This window comes from Bombus pyrosoma, linkage group LG3 (genome assembly GCF_014825855.1).
Source record: "Bombus pyrosoma isolate SC7728 linkage group LG3, ASM1482585v1, whole genome shotgun sequence".
Taxonomy (NCBI): domain Eukaryota; kingdom Metazoa; phylum Arthropoda; class Insecta; order Hymenoptera; family Apidae; genus Bombus; species Bombus pyrosoma.
In genome coordinates this window covers 13,604,050-13,625,164 of record NC_057772.1, presented here as the reverse complement: position 1 = coordinate 13,625,164, position 21,115 = coordinate 13,604,050, and the positions used below count along the sequence as shown (strand labels likewise).

Genomic DNA, 21,115 nt, shown 5'->3' with positions numbered 1-21,115 from the left:
TTGTTTGATTTTTATTTTAGGTTAACTTAATCTAAATGTATTGATAATTATTGACAATTTTTAATTCATATTAAAGTATCCGAATGTAAGTTACTTAAAAACTTCGGGAAGATCGGAATTTTCTGCATAAAATATAAAGCACACTTTTTCAGTTCTATGTCAGTAGGCAAATCTTGTACAAGCTAATGGCATGCGATGAAAAATGGCATGATAACGGATGACCAATATCTTCTCAATAGCTGGATATTGATGAACCTAACCCAAGCCATAGCCAGTATTATCCACTCCTCTTTTCATCAGCAATGTGAATCAACCAGAACTAAAATGAAAAATCATTCTGCATTCAGCTACAGATTTTCACGAAAGATTGACAGTGTAATAGGTTTCACTTGTTATAAATTACATTATCTTGGGTATAGCATTTTATTACGCACACCACAAACTTATTTCCTCCACTGCTTATCTATTTCTTCATTGCTGATATACACATATAAACAGGATAGGTCAAATGAAATAGTACATATAAGTTGTTTGCCCAAAATCACAGCAAACTTCAATTTTTGTTATGTAATTCTTATATTTTTGATATATAATAGATTTTTGGGATGTCTTCTAGAGAATTAAAATTGATCCTTTCACTCTTTTTAAATGTTGTATTAATTTCTTTTTAATCCAACAACTCTCATTGAACTTGATGATATTTACTTATTGTAATATTTACTTATTTTGTTTTTCTTATTTAAAAAGTTACGATAAAAGGAATATTTTTTTCAAGACTTTTCTGATACTTCGTTAAAGTATATCAAACTTCGTATATGTTCTATGATACACTGCAAACCATTTTATGAAATATTTAAAATGTTTTTGCATTTCTATATTTTCCATAAACACTGTCTTGAACATTTGACGATATTAAGGAATTGACCGATGTACTGACTGTATAGATGTGTACATCAATAGCCATTTTTATCTTTTATGTCAACTCATAAAAAGAATCGAATTGCATGATTGCCCTATAGTTATTGAACGTTTAACAGAATGATTTTCAATACATCATATGTATATCTATTTTGTCTTTGCAATTTTTTAAAGAGTCTCTCGAAAAAAGTATTTACTGCATAGAATAAAAAAGTATATTTGAAATAAATATTATTAAATTCAATAAAATCCCCAACCCCTTCGACTAAAAATAAATTACTATGCTATTCCATTTTAACAAGGCGGATGAGCCCCTTTAACAACGATGCTACGAAATTTTGTTGTTTGACGAGTGAACTACGTCCTTGTCCCATCTAATTAAAACAAACAGCTTTGATTGAAATCAACTTGTAACACTATTTAATATTTCCTGTGTATACGTTTAAAACGTTAAAAATTATTAAGATATATGACATTTTAACTTAAATGGTCATTTTGATGTAAGTTTTTAGCATTATATGTGAATGCAGATTGTATTAATTATTTCTAGTTCTTTTCAAGTCTAAAGTGAAAACAGAATTATGGATTTCTAATCCTTATAAATTTATTTAACGTAAAAATAAGCTTGCAATTTTACATTGTTCTATAAATCCTGTTTTTATTTTTCTTATGATTTTAGTTTTCGTGATGAAGAAACTTCTGCAGTATCTTTGTCTATGAATATATTCGCTCTAATGGTCTGCACAGTTAAAGCAACGTTAACCTTCCAGTTTCTTACACAGTTCCAATGGTTCTTTACCCATTAGTAATTAATGACTAAGGAAGTAATACGAATTCCTGGTAACTTCACTGTTTCCATTGTGTTAGTAGATACGTATGGCTATGTACATTTGATCGACAATTTGTTTTTCTTACTTAATTCTATCTTCTTGAATCTACACCAACGAATGGTAGTTATATTGGATTAAAGTAATTGATGAATTGCCTGCTGCTGTTATTTACTTCTTTAACAATCCTTAAACTTAGGTCGATTTAATCTGTAAATAGATACGACGATTACAATAGTAGTGATAACATTCAGTATAGATATTTCTATCCAGATAACCACTCTTTCACAGATTTTTCACTTTATATCCCAAAAGGAATATTTTAAAGAACTAGAAAACTATATAACAGTATGAAAAATATGAAAAATATATTTACTGTAAAGAAAATGTTTGTCTTATAGAATCTTATACATCTTATACAACCCATGAGTATCTGACTTACATTATTTTATCGTATAATTTATAATCGCGTGTATAATATTTAACTTCTTAAATACTGATTAATTTATTACTATTCGTTCGTTAAATCAATATATAATTCATATAAATCATTTTTAAAATACCACGCTAATACCTACTTGCTAAAAAGAAAAGCTTCACTTTAATAAAATTAAAATAATATAAACTATTAGGATATAGATTTGTTTAAATGCTCTGACTCTTTTTATTCTCTCAAATCATTCTGTTTCCAGATTGAAATTATTGAAATCACGCAATTACAGCAGAATAACTTGCATTTCCTTGATTATCGTATTCATACAAACAGAATTCTACTAACCACTTATAGTAATTAATGATCAAGTAAATTAATTAATTAATAACTAACAGCAATATACGTCGTGTGCTTAAAAAGTAATGTGACTTATTTTGTATTGGAGACTCAACACTATCCCCTTCAAAATAGCAGGCTGCATATTGTTGAAACATTGCCGACGTTGTATCTATAACTAGGAAACAGTACAGGAAATCATCATGTTATAACCTTTTAAATTTGATCCACATAAATGATAACTCTTAAGATGAGTTTTAATTTTTTGGAAGAAAAACAAGTAATATAAATTCAAATGAAGGAAGTAAAGAAACTATGAAATTACAGAAATAACTTTATTAATAAAAAAATTCCATTACAGAAATTATAATGTAACAAAAAGCATTATTACTAGACTGGACGGTTATACAAGATCATATTTTTATAGACACAACTAAGAAAATGGAATATAAATAGAGATTTGATTGTATAATTATATTATATAATCAGAATTATATCTATTTTAATGAAAGTAAATATTATTCATGTATTAGTATAATAATATGAATATATTTCACCTACTAGTATAACTTTTATGAAAAATTAGCAGCGCAGTACAAATTTAAAGTCACTGAATTTTTAGATGTACTGCGACCTAGTGCGAAATTTTTAGAACCGTGACCTCAGTGGAATTAATATAGCGTCAAATAAAATTATAAGTTCACCACATTTTTAGCTTTTCCGTGATTATCGTTTTGATTCTGTCTAGTTAAAGCTATTGGCATTTATCTTTTGCAAAAAAAAAAAAACGTAAAAATACGCGAGTAAATTTATTATAAATATAGAATTTTACATTATTTACGTTACCGTTTTTATATAAACAACTGTTTGTTTGTTGAACTAAAGTATAAATTCATTTGAAAGAAAAAATTTATTTAAAAGAAAAGATTTTAAATTCATTGTAAAGAACAATTATAATGTTACTATGAAGACATTAATAACTGGTAAACAGTATTTTTTTTTCATTATACATATAATATATTTTATATACACATAATCAAACTCTTGTTTAGTACTGTATACTATCTGTTAACACTTTAATTTCTAATTTTCTTTCATCCAATACCATTACAGTAATGGTAGGTAATATACAACATACGGTAGGTTTATTCATATTATATATGATCGTAAAAATTGTAAAAATTCTAACAATTTGTGATCTCATACATGATTATAATACATTGTGATTCATTAGTTTTTCTTCGAATAATCAAAATATCCAACATGTAACAATGTTATAAGTTAGAGCAAGATAAGATACAAAAGAAGACAGGTATGTATAGTACACAATACGTATTGCATACTAATAAGACATAGCATAATCATGTGGAAGATCACAACATTGTTACAATTATCAATATTTTAATTTTACACTGCATAAATATTAATACAAAGAAGAAGAAGTCGAAGATGAAAGAAGTTTTGTCGTAGAAAATTAGGTGCATTTTTAGAAAGCGTATTCGTATCAACAAGAAATCGATTAAAAACGCTTAGATGCTTAAAGTAATCAATAATACAACGATTACATATAATAAAATGGGTATAATATAATATTTTAATCTGAATCTAAATATGTTCATAATTGAGAGTAGTTTTCAAGCGTATATCTATAAATACTTTTATGTGCAAATTTCGCAGTGTATAATATGTTTGTAAATTTTTTGATGTGGTAGATAAAATACATACACGTACAGGGCTATCAAAGGTAGTTAAGAGAGATATTAAAGTAAAGGGAATATGGTCAATTAGAGGAGACGTTAAAACCGTTTCAAGAGCTCTTTGAAGATGCATGACATACTTCTATCTCATAGTCAAAGAATGTGGGGAAACGAATTCAACAGACCGTAGAACATCGACATTATTGAAAAATATAGATATAAAATACAATTTATTTTACGGAAATATGTATCATAGTTCTTACAAAGTACCTATAACACTAATTAAGAAACTTATTAGGTATTTATATAAATTATTAGTACATCAATTATATCAATTTATCAATACTTTCCTCAAATTTCTTATTATTTATTTAGAACTCTTTGTATACTTCTACAAACCGTAAAAAATTTATGTGTTCAGTTTTCCAAATTCATGTTTTTTAAAAATTACATTAAAAACAAAGTGTACTATTCTGTAATTTTTAAATAAACTTTAAAATAAAATTCTTTTAATGCAAATAATTTAAACTACAATTTCATTTTAAACGAATATTCTATACAAAATAAAGTAACAAGACTATAAATGAGAAGTTCGATTAAAAAAAGATAGGTCACTTGTCGTTTGAGTTTATTATATGTAGGAATATAAATAAATTACACATTATAAATTTTATATATTATATTTTATATTTTATATTTATATTTTATTATTTTATAATGTTCACATTAATTTATATTTATTTAATGAACCAAGTAAAATTAGTGTAAACAAAGTGTCGAAATTTATAGAAATATAATTATCAAACATAACATGTTGACTTTATTACTGTACTAGAAAATTTTTAATTATAATTTTGAGGCATCATTTTCCATTAACTTTATTTAAGCAACTGTTGACATTAAATATCGATCTTTATAACGATCCAAATTTTGCGTTTGTTTAATTTCGCCAGTTATTATTCAAAATACCTTTGTGACTTCATTACGATTAATTTAACTTTGTTTAAACGCAATCGAAAGTATAATCAGGCATGATATTTGTTTCAATATAAATACTGATAAATTCGATTCTACCTAATCGTGTAATTATAGAGATAGGTGAAGAATAAATCTGTTGTAAATGTAAAAGGTACATGATTCATGTTTATGTCAAGTACACGAAATTTAAGGTATATCGATCTCTCAATTGTATTGACGGCAGCCGAGTAATCAAGATGGAGTCAATAATCCATGATCCGTTCAGCCTGGAAACTGGTCTACTCAACGTGTAATTGGGATCAGTGCTTATCTGTTGGTGCACACCAGGTTTCAACCCCCTTTCCAACATTGCCTCTCTTTGCCTCTCCATCGCCTTTACGCAATTCGTACATGGCTACTTAGCGTAACAAATCCTCAAAGCATTTTGGGAACCGAAGACTCGTTAACTAGCTATAATAATCCTCTTTAAATACATATTAGTGCACCGTTATGGCTATAAATTCTAAATAACTAAAATATTTTCGAACGAATATATTTGACATAAATAATATTATAATTTTATAAATGTAGAGAAAACAGAAATTTATTCGTTTAATTTAAGTACTTTAAATTATTCATAATCTATCTATTATAAGAAAAATTATTTCAATCAAATATACGAAATTAAATAACTTTGTTGTACGTAGATATGAATCTTCTTCATTATATAGTTTCATCCATCATATCGTATCATTTTTCTTTAAATTAACAACTTTTTTAAATATTTGCATTTTTTACAGCTTTGAATTAACAGGAAAAATTGTAGATAATATTCATATTCTTTTATCTTCGGAACAGTTTTACAAACTTTAGTAACAGTAATTTAGAAAATTCAAAAATTAGGTATACATTAATTACCAATGCTGAGACCGAATAATATTGCACAAAAGATTATATAAAGAAGGATTTAAAAAACTTTATGTATGTATTTATGTGGCAATCTTTTTCTCTTCTTTAATATTTTCCATTGTAGATGAAATTTCACTGTCAATAGGCAAATTAAAAAGCTCTTATAATTCTAATATAAAACCTATTAAAAATAAAGGTGGATAGTATAAGGACAGATATAGATACATGTCCGGCACTACCACGCCGCTTCCCCCAGAAGCGGCCTGGTGTCCGTGCGGATTTCCTCCACGTTAATAAAAAAAAAAGATATAGATACATATAAAATTAAAGCATGAATTACAAAATAAAATTAAATTAAATATAATAACTAAAACGTTACGTGGCATTAAACATAACAACGAATTCTGTCTCGTTGTCAACTGAGGTAACCATTGAACATTTTGCATATCGATCCAAATTAGTATGTATGTAATGATTCAGTTACGATACTTCAGGGGTGAATGTGACACATTATTTACACATTATTTCTAGAATCAGTATTGAATTGTTTAGGATTATGAATGAATAAAAACTTAGACTATCAAAGATAGTCGAAAAGGAGCATGACAGTGATTTGTCATTGATATGACACTGATATTTATAGTTTTCTAGGACTGGTTATTATTAAGTCTCTCGATCTGTTTATATCAACCTATAACAATTGAGATTTAGCCTGAAGTTCTAAGAATGCTCCATTGTGGAGCTAATATTGTATGTACAAAGCATCGTGCATCGTTCAGAAAATTTGGAAAGAAATTGATTGCATTTAATAGAACTACTATAAGCACAAGTATTGGCTATATGTTTCATATTTATAAATAAAATTGTATAAGGAACATCGTATGATGATAAGCGAGCGATTCGAATCCTTCTCTTACTCCTATGCTGTTTCAGATACCATCTTGTGAACGATAAACAATGCTTGAACTTTCGCACGTTTGCGTTGTCGAGTTGCGAGAGTTGCTGGCGTTGTTGAGAGATAGAGTTGCTAGCGTTGTTGAGTTGCGAGAGTTGCTTGAGATAGAGTGTGATTTTTGTATTTAGTTCCAGTTAAACAACCATCGTTTTCTGTCTAATTAATGTCTGTATAGTCAACTTATTGTAAATAAATTGTAAATAGTGGGGAAAAAATTTATATCTAAATTTACCCGATACTACATTATTATATATTTTGAATGATCCAACAACTTCAGTGTGATACAAGAATGAATATTTGAAATGACAACTACGATTGAGTACGACCTGAGACTCCTTTCGTGTTGGCGACTATGATGGTGTCTTCTGTCGATTGACTCTCTTCGACTTGTTGACTTCTGAATCTTGAGATTCCTTGAAATGTCCTTTGACTCGAATTGATGTAGACTGCCTGATCAACTCTGACTGTTTCTTGAATATTACTAATGTAGTAGAAGAATATGAGTTGACCCACCTGATGTCAGAGAAGAAGTCGAAGTTGACTCCTCTGATGTAATAGAAGAAGTGCAGTTCGTTTTTATATGATTACGGAGGAAAGCTCGGTATGGGTGTGCCTTTTGAATGAAGAACGCGGATTCGTTGCTCACACTTTTCGTCAGGAAAGTGAGGGTAACGATCCGCGATGCCAATTGGTTATGGCCAACATTAGGAATGAAGATAGGAGGAAGAAGCCTCCTGCCAACGTGGCTCATGGGCGACATTGTTTATGGGAAAAATCAAGTACCAGTTATAAACCGAAAATACTTGCAGGATTAAAGGTTCCTGCAAGCTAATAAGATTCGATTTATGGTGGGGCCTTAGGTCTGTCTAATGGTGCTTGGGCCTTGACGGTCAGACAACGAAGGACGTCGCGCGGACCATTTCACGTAAACAATGCTTACATAATTTTAGAAAAAATAATCATATGATATCATTGTATTTCGTATTTATAAACTGTTAGTTTTTATATTTTAATTGAAATTTGTAAAGAATGTAATATAATCCATATTCAAACTGTACATAGTCTGTAACTATAAAGATGTAAGTATATGATACATTATTCCTAAATAGTTATTTCTAAAAGCAAACAATGTCATTCTCGCAAAACGTTCTCCTATCCCGTCATTCCTATTCCTGGTTCCCAACTCTTCAAATTTTCTGCGCCCCATGCAAATCAATTTCAATTCTATTCGAACCACTATTTTGGTACTCGTACCAGTAGTTAGTATTGTTGACCTTTGTTGTCTCAAAAATAAAATTGGTAGGAAACAATCTCTTGTATTCGTTATAAAAAAATGGAGAGTTGGAAATGAAAATATTTAGTAGCAGAAGAAACAAAAATATGACTATTTACAAATATAAAGATAGAAAAAATAAATAACGTAAAAAGATAATAAACCTTCTATTATTATTATTTTATTACAAGATGGGATAAATAATAAATAATAGTGGCTGAACGAGCAGAGTATGTACGCCTAAACGACGAACGATATTAGTTATTAATATATTATTAATATATCTTAGGAACAGAAGTGCAATTATTTAAGAGACTATTTTACTTTTTGAAAGATAAATCAAAACAATAGCTTTCTCGTGTAGAACTTCGCTTTCGAAAAAATTGGATTTGAAACAGATGTCGAGGGAACTTTGCCAAAAGCTAAATCGAACAATTTTTACTTTTTCTATTCGATAAATTTCGGAACACAATTTTTTTGAAACAGAGAAAATTAATACTTTTTTAACTTATATTTGTAGAATAATCTTCTACTCAGCTGTAGCACCCGTCTTGAAACATTCTTTATAGCACTGTGCAACAGTTTGAGATTATCTACCAAATAGAAATGCATATTGCTTTTATGAATAAATTAAAAAATGTACTTGATTTTATTGTAATTCTTTCATTATTTATCAAGCAATATTTGACCTAAAAACCAACAACTATAATATTTCAAAAGAAATGTTTATTAATTGAAACAAAATAATTAATGTTTTGTGTAATCTTCATTACGACAGGTACTTTTTTAGAGATATTTTTCATACATTAATTTCAATTTTCTTTTGAATATTCTAAAGAACTAACCTTCCTTCCTTTCTCTATCTGATGATAGTTAACCCCATACGTCGTTCCATAAGAGCTATATCAGGTCTTTATTACATGTATTTTTAATACATTAGATTTACCAACTAAGGTACATTATACACGAGCAACATTATCAAACAAATATCTGAAGATTCTGTTTTGTACAACAACATGTAAAAATGCTTTTCAATTATATTTTGTGTCATAAAGATGTCTACGTATGTTTCCTAAAAATTTGTTTGCCAATATAAAACTATCAATATAATACAATTGACAGTAGGGCTGTATGTATGTATGTATAATACAGATATAATACATAAACATAGATACATAAACATAATACAGAAACATTGATATAAATATAAATTATAATGCATTTAGTTAGACACATATTCCGAACAGCAAATGATTATGATGCACGGGTCTATAATGTATCGCATGCGATATTTTATACAAAACCAAATTGTATCGTGTCAGTAAATTCTCAACAGTATGTCGATGCAGCAGAATATAGAGAATGAGCTACTTAGAGAACGTGGGGCGTCACGTGTATGCATTGGGAACGATGCGTTCTATGAAAACTGAAATTCATTATTCTTCATTACTCTGAAATTCAACTAGATTTTCATCAAATCTTTCTCTTTCATGTATTGTCAGCTTTAATTAATATCCCCTTTTAATCAATTTCCACGTTTATTTTTTCTTCCAAGTATTTTATTCGTTTTTTAATTAGAACGAGAATTTAAATAGAAATACGAAAAGAATTGGAGCTAAAAACCGAGAGCAAAGAAAATCGTAGAATTTAATTAAAAATCTTTGCAGCTAAACAAGTAAAATAAGGATGAATTGAAAATTATTTTTCAATTTTATTCTTGTTACATGATTAAACACATTGAGCAAAAAATATATGAAAATATTCAAACGTGAATTGCTTAAGAAAGCTCGTTCGTCAATCAAATTGTGGAATTGGTTTAATAACTTTTACCTTTCTTTTATTAAATGAGTAATATTTGATCATCAAGTGCGAATGATCGTGAACTAGTGAATGTCTTCTGCAACCTGAAATGTGTTTTTACGTGTTATATTGAGTGTTCTACCCTAGATTTTAAACGAATTCGTACAATATAGTGAAAGAATTACAATAGTATTTATGTAACACGATATATATGGTAGCGCGATAAGATGCGATCATAGAAGGTCACTAGAATAAGTATAGTGGAAAAAAGTAAACCAAGCAAATATCAGAGACATCCGTCGTGACGAAGCACGCTTGATTCGTCCGCAGTAGTGAACAACCTATGAGTGGCTCATAAAACACCGAATGTATCCCCTGTGTTATACGGGGATCTATTGTACTCTTATCTTTGTTTGGTAACCATAGCAATAAACATCATTGTCACGCGCTAGATAATCTTTATTTGAGCAGAAAATATATCTCGTTTTTGTACGTGTAATTGGACGAATCTGTAAAATGCCTAGTCGTACTTTATCAATTTATAATAGGAAATAACGGTTTCACTAAAATTATGGTTTCTTTTTAAGTTGAAGATTCTTTTATAAATAGTTAATTTACCTTAAAAATCTGTTTATGGAGACAAGGATAGTAAAGATATACTTTCATTTAAGTCAAGTGACAGTAGGGCGAGAGTGTTTATACTCTTTTGCTAGGGTACATTTCAATTTTTTAACTTGATACCGAAGTTTTTCAAACTCTTTCTACAGATATCTCTACGTTGTTATTATCAATTACTATAAGCAAAATGAACCAAATGAATTCTGCAATATAAAAATAAAAATTACTAATCAAGTATCATAAATAATAAAATTTAATATTATAGATAATAAAATAATTGATTAAAGTATTAGAGAAAAACATATTATCAAATATATACAAAAATATATATAACATGTATATTAATTAATGTTAATGTAACGAAACAGTTTTATCGCTGTACCTATGCGTACTTAGCAACAAGACTGTTGGTTTTCGTTATTAGTTTCTCCATGGACTTCGAAAAAACTGTAGTAAATTGTGCCTTTATACTCAAAGAAAGGAAGATAGGAGAAACAAAAACAACATTGGATGCATCCGTTGTGCAACGAACGATTGTTGAAGATAAAGCTTTATACACTATACAATGAGTGAAGAATTTATCCTTTCAAATTTGTCGTTTATTTTGGAATGAGCATAAATATTTTTGATGAACTGTTATCATTAATAAGTCCATCACTTATGTATCAAAATACAATTTCGGTTGGCTGTACGCACTGTTGGAACTTACTGTAACATTAAGAGGCACTTCATGAATTAGAAGTTGACGCTCTTTGCCTTCCGAGGCACATAAGTATAAATGATATTAGAAAGATTGATTTGTTGTTAGTGCGCGAACGTTTATTAATTTTATAGAACCGACGAGAACAGGGAAACAAATGAGTCGTTATCCAGTTGCTAAGCCTTGAAAACAAAGAAGTCGTTCTTCAGTCGCGTCGCGGTCAAATATGCACAAGTCCATATAAATAAATGAGCTTTACCTAAACAGTAAAACTGTCGTGCGACAAATTGTCGCTTGTACTCAACTGCTCTAAAACCGTAACATTAATGTTTTATTAAAAGATATGAATGTTCATTGCAATATTTGAATCGTTTGCAGATATACATATAAACATAAACTTTTATTAAATAAACAATAAAGTTCTGCAATTAAAATACAAAACTAAAAAGTACTTATTGCTACCCTTCGCTACTAGTATTTCCATGAAGCTACAAATTTTTATTTTAATTAGTAAAAGTTATAGATTAATAAAAATGTAGAAGTATTATCATGCATTTTCTAGCAATAATATTAGCTAAAAATTTAAACGTAATTCAAGTTTAAATATTATGTATTATGGTAAATGAGAAAATAAAGCATTAAAATGTATATGTCCAGAGTACTTACATGTCTTTTTTGCGATAAAGTAGACTGAACTACATGCTTAGAAGATAACATTCTTGTGTTTCAGAGGGACCGAGTTTTACTGTGCCAATAACAAACGTGACGATCCCATTGGGCAGAGAAGCTGTACTCGCTTGCGTTGTTGCAAACCTTTCTGCCTTCAAGGTAAGCTCTTCGCTAACGATGTTTCTTAATCTCGCATGTATGTGCTTTGTTTTCTTTCCCTGATAAAATTATAGTGTACAGCCCTGATAAATGGCGAGAGCCATTCATACGCATACATAATATCCTCATTTGTATTGAAGTTTCAAAATATTTAGACAAAATTACTACATATTATAGATTCATCGAGTATCTTTATTGCTGTCTTTTTACAAAGATGTTGATTTGTAAATAGAAAGTATTTGAGCGGTGGTTTGTCTTTCTTGCCAATATACGATTCCTTTTACAAAATTCTATCATGAATATTGTTTCTCTATGAGAATCTTTGCCATAATTGTGCGAATATTATTTAGTTAAAGTTTCTAACAACAAACAATTAGTGCTAATTCTGGTGCATATATGAAGGGATTTTTCATTAGAAGAATTGTTTTTCTATTCCTGATATTAATTTCTTTCGATGCAACTTCTGAATCATGATTTACTTACAATACTCCTGCCTCTGCTATACTTTTCTATTCTGTAGTGAACTGTTCATGTACCTCTGTTTGTACTTTCTTGTCTTGTCTGTACTTTCACTACTCACTGTACTTTTATTTGCATTTGTAGGTAGAAATACCTTTATTTTAAATAACGTAATAATATTTGTAATAACTTATACTATTAGATGTCGTCCATTGCACTGCAAACTTACATTATAAACTTGCAAATTATTAGCGATAAAATTTATCTTATACTCAAAAAGACTATTAACTTTAAGACTACTAACATTCTATGTACACTATTGATTAGGACATGAGATTGACTAATTAACAAAGTTTGAACTTGTTAACGAAACTTCAATAGTTGTGTAATATGATAAAATTAACTGGCGCTCTATGTAACATATATTTTTGTAAATGAAACTATGTTAGTTTGTCATAAAAAAATTGATTTGCTTAATAACTTACGTTCTCAGTTATAAGTAATATTCAATATACATGTCTCTCAAATGAAGGACAGCAATGAATTTGGCTGTTGTCTAAATCTTAAACACCACAAAACTTGTGGATCAGATCAATTGAAGAAGGTGCTTGACTGACGCTTTGCGGGAAAGAGATCTAATCTCGACTAACCAGATGCCTTTCGTCAACAAATGTTTAACATCCTGTGACGGAACAGTTGCGATGTTAATATGGCAAAAATATGTATACTAAATATATACAATGAATTAATAAATCATAATGAATTAAAATTACATTCAATTTACATCGCTACTCTCGGTCAGTAAAAATTCAAATTAAGTTGGTTATATTCATTTAAAAAAATTGCATATGAATTTTAAACTTTCTTCATACATATGTTTGTATTGAGATATATGTAGATTGAAGTATTTATTTCAATTATGCAAATACGGAATTTACTTTAACAGAACTAGGGCACAATTATGTTTTTATTTGAATGAAAGATTCAGTTTGTACTTGGTTCATTTTATTTTATATCAATTTATTTTAAAGTGTTTCAATACTAATTGGAACGAAATTAAGAAAAATTTATATTTAAATTTATTTAATGTCAAGTGAATTCTTCTTATTATATAAATTCAAATAATTTATCAGCGTTTCAGCTTGTATTTAATCATTTAACGCGCATTTCTATATGATAAATTTAAAAAGCGCAACACTTGTGATTTTACAATATAACATTATATGACAGAAAATTTGAAGAGTTGTCGATTTCAAGGAGCGAAACATATATGAGTTCCATTGTTCAAAATGCAATCACATTTCGATTTTGAACCATTTTAAATGGATTTTATAGCGTACCAAACATCTTTTATCATCATCCTGTAAATCTTAGTGAATTAAAGTTCGTTCATCAAAGATAATTTTTTACGATTTACTACGTCACGTGTATCTTTTTACCATCGTTATGAAGTGGTGAAATAGAACGGTAAAGAAGAAAATATCAAATCAATCTAACCCCAATCAAAAGAACAAATCAAGCATTAGTAATGGATCAGCATAAAATTAGACAATGTAAATAAAACCAATATCACATTTAGCAACAAAATATATTTTTCATATGTGTGTTCACAATTTTTGGATTATATAAAATATACTTCTTGGTAATTATGTTAAATTGTGTTTCTTTTCAAAATAAAATTCCGGTATAATATTTTCAGAGGCATACATAAAACAAATTATATCATTATAATGTTATTTCTATATTCGCTTATTGTTGTTGACTTAAATAATATAACTATGCCCATGGTTGTCATGATTCACACATGTCTTATTTCATACTATCTGCGTAGAATATGTAGAAACAAAGTATAATTTTAAATGTTAAATTTTCACGCGTAATCTGTATCAAAGTAAAAATACATATTCCTGTATACCATCTATTTTTATAGTACTATTATCCTCGTGACACCTATTCGTATTCAAACGAACATATGTGCATATTTTACATGGCACGATGCACGACGTAACACATTCTCAGTAATGCTGTAGAAATGCTGTTATAAAAGTTTCCTCCTGGATACATTTTTGAATCACTACAAATTCTATGAGTAATAAACTTATATCCTTTAAGTAGGATAATCTCGTCCTTAACCTTCCACATAAAAAGGGATGTCATATAAAGATTCTACTAATTAGAAAGGTTTAAACTTTATCAAAGATAATCATTCAGGTACAAGATCATCTGCATTAAGAAGACTACTTTATTGTTTCTTTCTTTTGCATGTTCTCTACAAATATAACATTTTTTAATCATCCAAAGAATTATCAAAAAACAAGAACATACAGATTTCGTTGTCAGTTTTATTTATATTTAGGGAGTACACGATTTCTCAAGCACTTACCATAATGTAATAAAAAGGTGTTTCTAACAAAAATTAATCAGTTTTGAATCGGCTACAAATTACAATATTTAAAAACACAAAAATCACACACAAAATGAGTTTTGTGTATTCTTCCCTGCATTTATTTCTCTTATTATTACAACTGCGTTATATTACTGAAAAAAGAAAGATTTGGTCGCTAAAAGTGATTAGTGGAATTAATATAAAAAGGAAAAAACAAAATAGGAACAATTCAAATAATTTTATTTAGGATAAAAGATTACAATATTTGAAACAACCATATTTTACAGATCCAATATTCTTGAAGAAATGCTTGCATGTCATTTAAGTCATCGAATTGATAATGATTCTTATGCTAGTAAGAAGCATTGGCTGATAATATTTATCTGGTTGGTTTTTGTTTGAGGTTTTACGACTTTATATTATATAATAATGGGAATATATACAATTCATAAATCTGTGGCCCGAATCGGTGACCTGAATTTCATGTGACCCCTTCGTAAGAATCGATTCTATTTAATAACTTTAAGCTCGTACATTGGCGTCTGTAGAACAAAAAGCCGCAGTTCTCGCATGAGCAGTCAACGAACATTGCGCGTGAAAAACTGGAGCGTAAGCAAATTTCGTTAATTCGCGATCGAGTAATCGTGAATTGCTACTGCGGAAAGTCGTTTGTGCGAAACAAATTGGCAATATCGCAAAATTTCTACACGGAGAACTACTTGCCGGTCTGTTGCAATATTCCTCGTGAATGGAAGAGCTTAAAGCGATCATGAATGTTTTAATTATTTTTTAGTTCCGTATTGGATACATATCGAAGGGGAATGTTTAAGCAACCAGAAAATTAAAAAGCTGTTTGTTGGTAATTGTATCATATAGTACGTAATAGCTACTTCTCTTGACGCGTTTAATTTAATCACAAAGACAGTACGTCATACACGTATAGATAATTAATTAAATATACTGAATCATTTAACTAAGAGCGATAATTTCACAGAAATTCCCTTCATTTATAAAAAAGCATCTGATAAAGATTTGTTAATTTTACAACTTTTTCATTTGGTATTAAAAAATAACTTTCATTTTTCAGTTATTTCTACATTTAGCATTTAGTTGCCCGAATTAAACATTGAAACTTGCATATTATATCTAGTTTTTAAATTTAAAGCAAAACTTTTAAACGTGTTGCTATTTTTAATGGTATTTCCTAACGCAAAATATTATTTTAATCTATCAGCGAGAGAAAAAGGTTGGACGAAAAGTTCTATTCTCCAATTATAAGGATCTTTTATTCGTCGCTTAATCATCCATTTCCCATGCATTTGGAGCATAATGATGCTTCATTTTACTCTCAGAAGACATATGTAAGTATTTTTATATAATTAGCCAACAGTAATTTCAATCCTCTATTCTGTATAAGAGAATTTGAATGAAGCAGCACAGTATGCCATTGTTTTATGCAATTATTTCATTAATTACAATATTAAATTTACATCCAATTTTGTGCTTATTTTGTGCTTATTTTGTGTGCAGTTTATTTGTTTCAATTGCGACGTTTGAAATTTGAACCATTCAAAAGTCATGTTAATCGACTCTATAAATTGAACAATAAAGATACGTGATGATGTTACAAACACAGCATGAATGTATGGACCTAAATCATTCAACGTTAATGGTGCACCTGAATAATAAAATCGAAAAAGTACAAAAAATAAAGTTAATTAGTTTAGCTTTCGAATGTTTTCTTTATCTTTTTTTATATCATATCATTATTTCATGGAAAGTAACAAAGTAATAATCTATAATAAAGATATAGTAAATTTTCCTTGATATTCTAAGATTTTGTTCGAATATAAAAAGAATAACGATTATAAATGATTTTATATTAAGTAATTAGATATACTTAAATGCTAAAATTAAGTGACTGTACCTCGCGATTACACTTTATACGTCAACCATTCGCTAATTCATCACGAAAAACTCGTTCTCCTTACACATTTTTCTTTCATTCTTTATATTTCTATTATATTCTTTATATTTCTCTTTCCTTCTTCCTCCCTGGCTCTCCTCCGCCCTCTCTCTTTCTCTTCCCCTCTTCCAAATATTTTTTAATATTATAGGTTCCAATATTGTACAATACCACAATAATATTGATCTTATTGATATATCTAATTTCATGATATATAGCCATTCATAACTTTAGTTCTCTAGCATTAACTTATCTTCTTGTTAGTAAATACTATCAAACTTAATTTGCTGAAACCATTTTATGTCTTATTAATCTTATTCTTCTACATGTATTTTCATACAGGCTCAAGTTCACATACTATTTTCTTCTAAATTATCTTATTTACTAAGGTTCTGGAAAAAGAAAAAGAATTACGTAAGTTTTATGAAACTTAGAGATCTTCCGATCTGGAATTTACGTCAGTTGTGAATATTTGGTATTGTATTATCCTTCGTTAAAAATATTATAATTTTATTGATTTGTGTTTTATGATAGTCATATATCACAAACAACTTTAAAGTACTAACTAACAGTAAACACTGTGTCTCTGTTATTATTTATCATAGATAATATAAAGTAATTTTAGAAAGAAGTGTATACACTTAAAATAGGAAGGCATCGTTAAAAAAAACTTTTCGGCTTTATTGATATTTCTTTAAGGACGTTGTTGCGTTTTTCCATATAAAATTATAGAAAATCTAATACATCCTACATATTATTCCTTTTAAGTAACTTTTTATTGAGTTGTATTGAAATAAGAATTTTGATAGAATTCTATTTGATAGAGTTTCGGAAAATTCACAACTGCAGTCTGAAAACAATTCGGACAGTCGTACTGAATGAACTCTTTAGCTTAACGGTACTTATGCATTCGCTTGGAACATACGCGGTCGCCATAAAATTTAAATAGAAGCTGAAGTGAACGAGAAAAAAAAAACAAATGACAGGGGAAAAAACGGTCGATGGCGTAATATAATTTCTATTTAAATAAATTCAAATTTATTTAAACGACACCGCCGTTGCCTGTTTCGAATTGTGCATTTCAAGGACAATCGGATACAGGGTAAAGAGTCGAGGAATAGGAATCTGTGTAATTATTGCGAGTTGAGGAACATGGTCGACGCATACAAAGAACCGACGCGGTGTGGCGTGTCACTGGCGGCAAGGGAGGAAGGCCGAGTGTTAAGCTGTGTAGAGTTAAAATGAGTATAGCACGTCCTGGAACGAACCTGCCAGCAGACGTAGACTTAGCTTAAGTACGTCAGTTTAAGCCTGGGTATTGCACAGTCACGGTTCACGGCAAGCAAAGGCGCTTCCTGTCACTCTTGTACGTTTCCTTCTCGGCCCATGTTACCCTCAAATGTTCTTGTAGTCTGAGAACTCTTCGCCTTAAATGGTAAGATGCTGCTCGCGTTTTCGTTATTCCATCATTATTTTAATCCCTTGTTACACCAAGGACTCAATTGCTGCCGGATGATCTTCTCGACGAAATTTACAAACAGTTTTTTTTAAGGATCATTAAGGTCAACGAGAGAACTTTCAAATGGGTAAAGAAACATCGAGAAATATGAATCACATGGTAACATATGCATATTTTACGCATTATGCGTGAACATTTATATTTCGTATATTAATATCTTTAAGGATGTGACTTTAAACAAAGTGATGCAACTATTATCTCGTTTGCTTTTAATGATAGAAAAAATGCATTACAGCAGGCTAGCGTGGTTTCGAGAATGGCACAGTCTAATGTTAATAGTTTTTTCATAGGCTAAGGTGTAGAGGGGATATATAGATCAACTTTATATTTTTATATAGAACGATTTGTCTTTTTATATATCTTCTAACAGAACGTTTCAAGATGAATACAATGACACCTAATCGAAGGTCGTCTAAGGCAGTTACACGTCGTTTAAGGACAACTATGATGAGAAATAAATTACTTCAAGACAATAATTAAATATTTCGGCAAATTAATTTATTTAAAATAGCGATGTTGAATGGCGATACATACTTTAAAACTGCCTAAAAGTTTGTGATAACATCGTGTGCCGAGTTTCATCTGAATCAATCGCAGAGTAGACTCTTTTTATATGCTTTTATATATTTATCACGTCTTCTTTGTTTGTTGGTATCTCGTTGTACACGTGATCCTTCAATTTTCTTCGCCACTAGAGGTCGGAAAATATAAAATCCGTAAACTGTGCGAGCCATATATTATTTCCCCCCTATGTTATCCCTCAGTCACCACGGATTGTCTATTGATCAACAGTGTCGATTTACGGTTGTTGTGACGATTAACTTTCTCGTGATTTATAATTGCGAATTTGTTCGTAAACAAAGTTTTAATCAAGAACGTATCATCCATTTGCAGTTTTTGTGTGCCATATTCGTACAATTGTGAATGATTTTGAAAATCATTTCCACTTAGATATTGGTGAACTGAATTATGAAAAGGTTGAAATTTTTTAAAATAAAGTATTCGCAAATACGAAACACGTTTGATATCATTCTTATGTTTAAATTATCTTATACTAATATGTAGATGTCGTGCTGCAGATACTAAAATGTTTGACATAGTTCTATCATCAGTTGGTGCATTGTCCATTTACGTCTTTTGTCATCCGCGCTTCCGCCTGCATGAAAAATGTTTATAATGTTTCAAAATACAGGACATGTGGATCTGGCACGATAGGGAAATTTTTCAGCATGCAAACGCACTACTTCAAGAATCAAGCTATTAACATCTCATAATTCGACGATATTCTCCATATATACAAACTACACACACCTCCTGCCCTTTTGAATAACACATTTTTGAAAATAGTGTACTTACATACTACGAAACCGCATTCTTATCGGTAGAATATTTCGTGAATGCAGACCAGCGTACAACGCGAATGAATGTTTGTTTATGTTCGTCTTAAAGCGAACTCTTTGAAGAGATATAATAAGAGATATCATTCGTATAAAAAAATGAAATTGGTCTTGATATGTTCTTTATACCTTCACCAATGGAAAAGCTATTAACATCAAATTATACCTCTCTCAAAATCGAGCAAGTTTGATCTAATTCGTAGTTTTCTAACATCAAAAGTAAACGATTTACTCAGGTGATTTGTTTTAGATATTCCATCTTATATTCTAACTCTCAAATTTACCATGTTCTTTCGATCAGTTTTCGACCTAATCGTAATATTACTAATCTTCTAATATTACTAATTTTCTTCAATTTAGGAAGAATACGAATGAATCGTGGCTAACACGATTTTATCTTAAAATTTCTTGCAAAGCATTAAAGGTATGTTTTGTTTGTTGAAACGAACGGGACATTGGGACATAAATATTCAAAGGTAGGATTCAGTAATATATATACGTATCAGAATTCTCACAGCTTTTATCAGGAGCAATGAAAAAATGAAAACGTAGCTTATCGTTTAAATGTTAAAATCTAGCACACCATTGTATACTTTCAAGTTTCTCTTTGAAAACATTGTTTTCCATGAAAGAGTTTTACTTAAATGTAAAATACATCTTACAGTCTAGAGAAATCCTTAATCCAATCTCAATCCCTTGAAAAATGATTTTTACAAAATATATTCTGACAAAATTGTATCATAGCAACAGGAAAATTTGTCTGAAATTTGTCGCGTAATTCAAGTAACAAAACATTCAAATTCTTGAAAAAGAATATGACGATCAATTCTATTGGTGCATTTGATCCCTTTCTTAATAGAATTTTTGAAGAAATTTCTAAGAAATAGAATTTATTTTTTCACAGTTTTATAGAGGTAAAATAGTAATAATTAATATCCTATTAATAAAGTAAATATTGTGTTAAATTCGTTTCAGATGTTTATTTAACTACGTATTTTCGTAAGTTACGTTTCATGGAATACTTTGTGAATCTTTCAATAATGACTAATGGTATGATATTACTTGAAATTTAAACTTACTCTTTCAATGAATCTCAATGAATCGGAATAATTATGCATGAAATTAAAATATTTAAAT

General features: G+C 29.3%; 1 protein-coding gene across 1 annotated transcript in view; it reads left to right on the top strand.

The window, feature by feature from the left end:
* The window catches only part of LOC122565571 (neurotrimin-like), a 240,996-nt gene that overhangs the window by 124,832 nt on the left and 95,049 nt on the right, over nt 1–21,115 (top strand). The window contains exon 2 of the mRNA XM_043721647.1: nt 12,154–12,251. Coding sequence (XP_043577582.1) covers nt 12,154–12,251 — 98 coding nt within the window. The remainder of the gene's footprint in view (nt 1–12,153; nt 12,252–21,115) is intronic.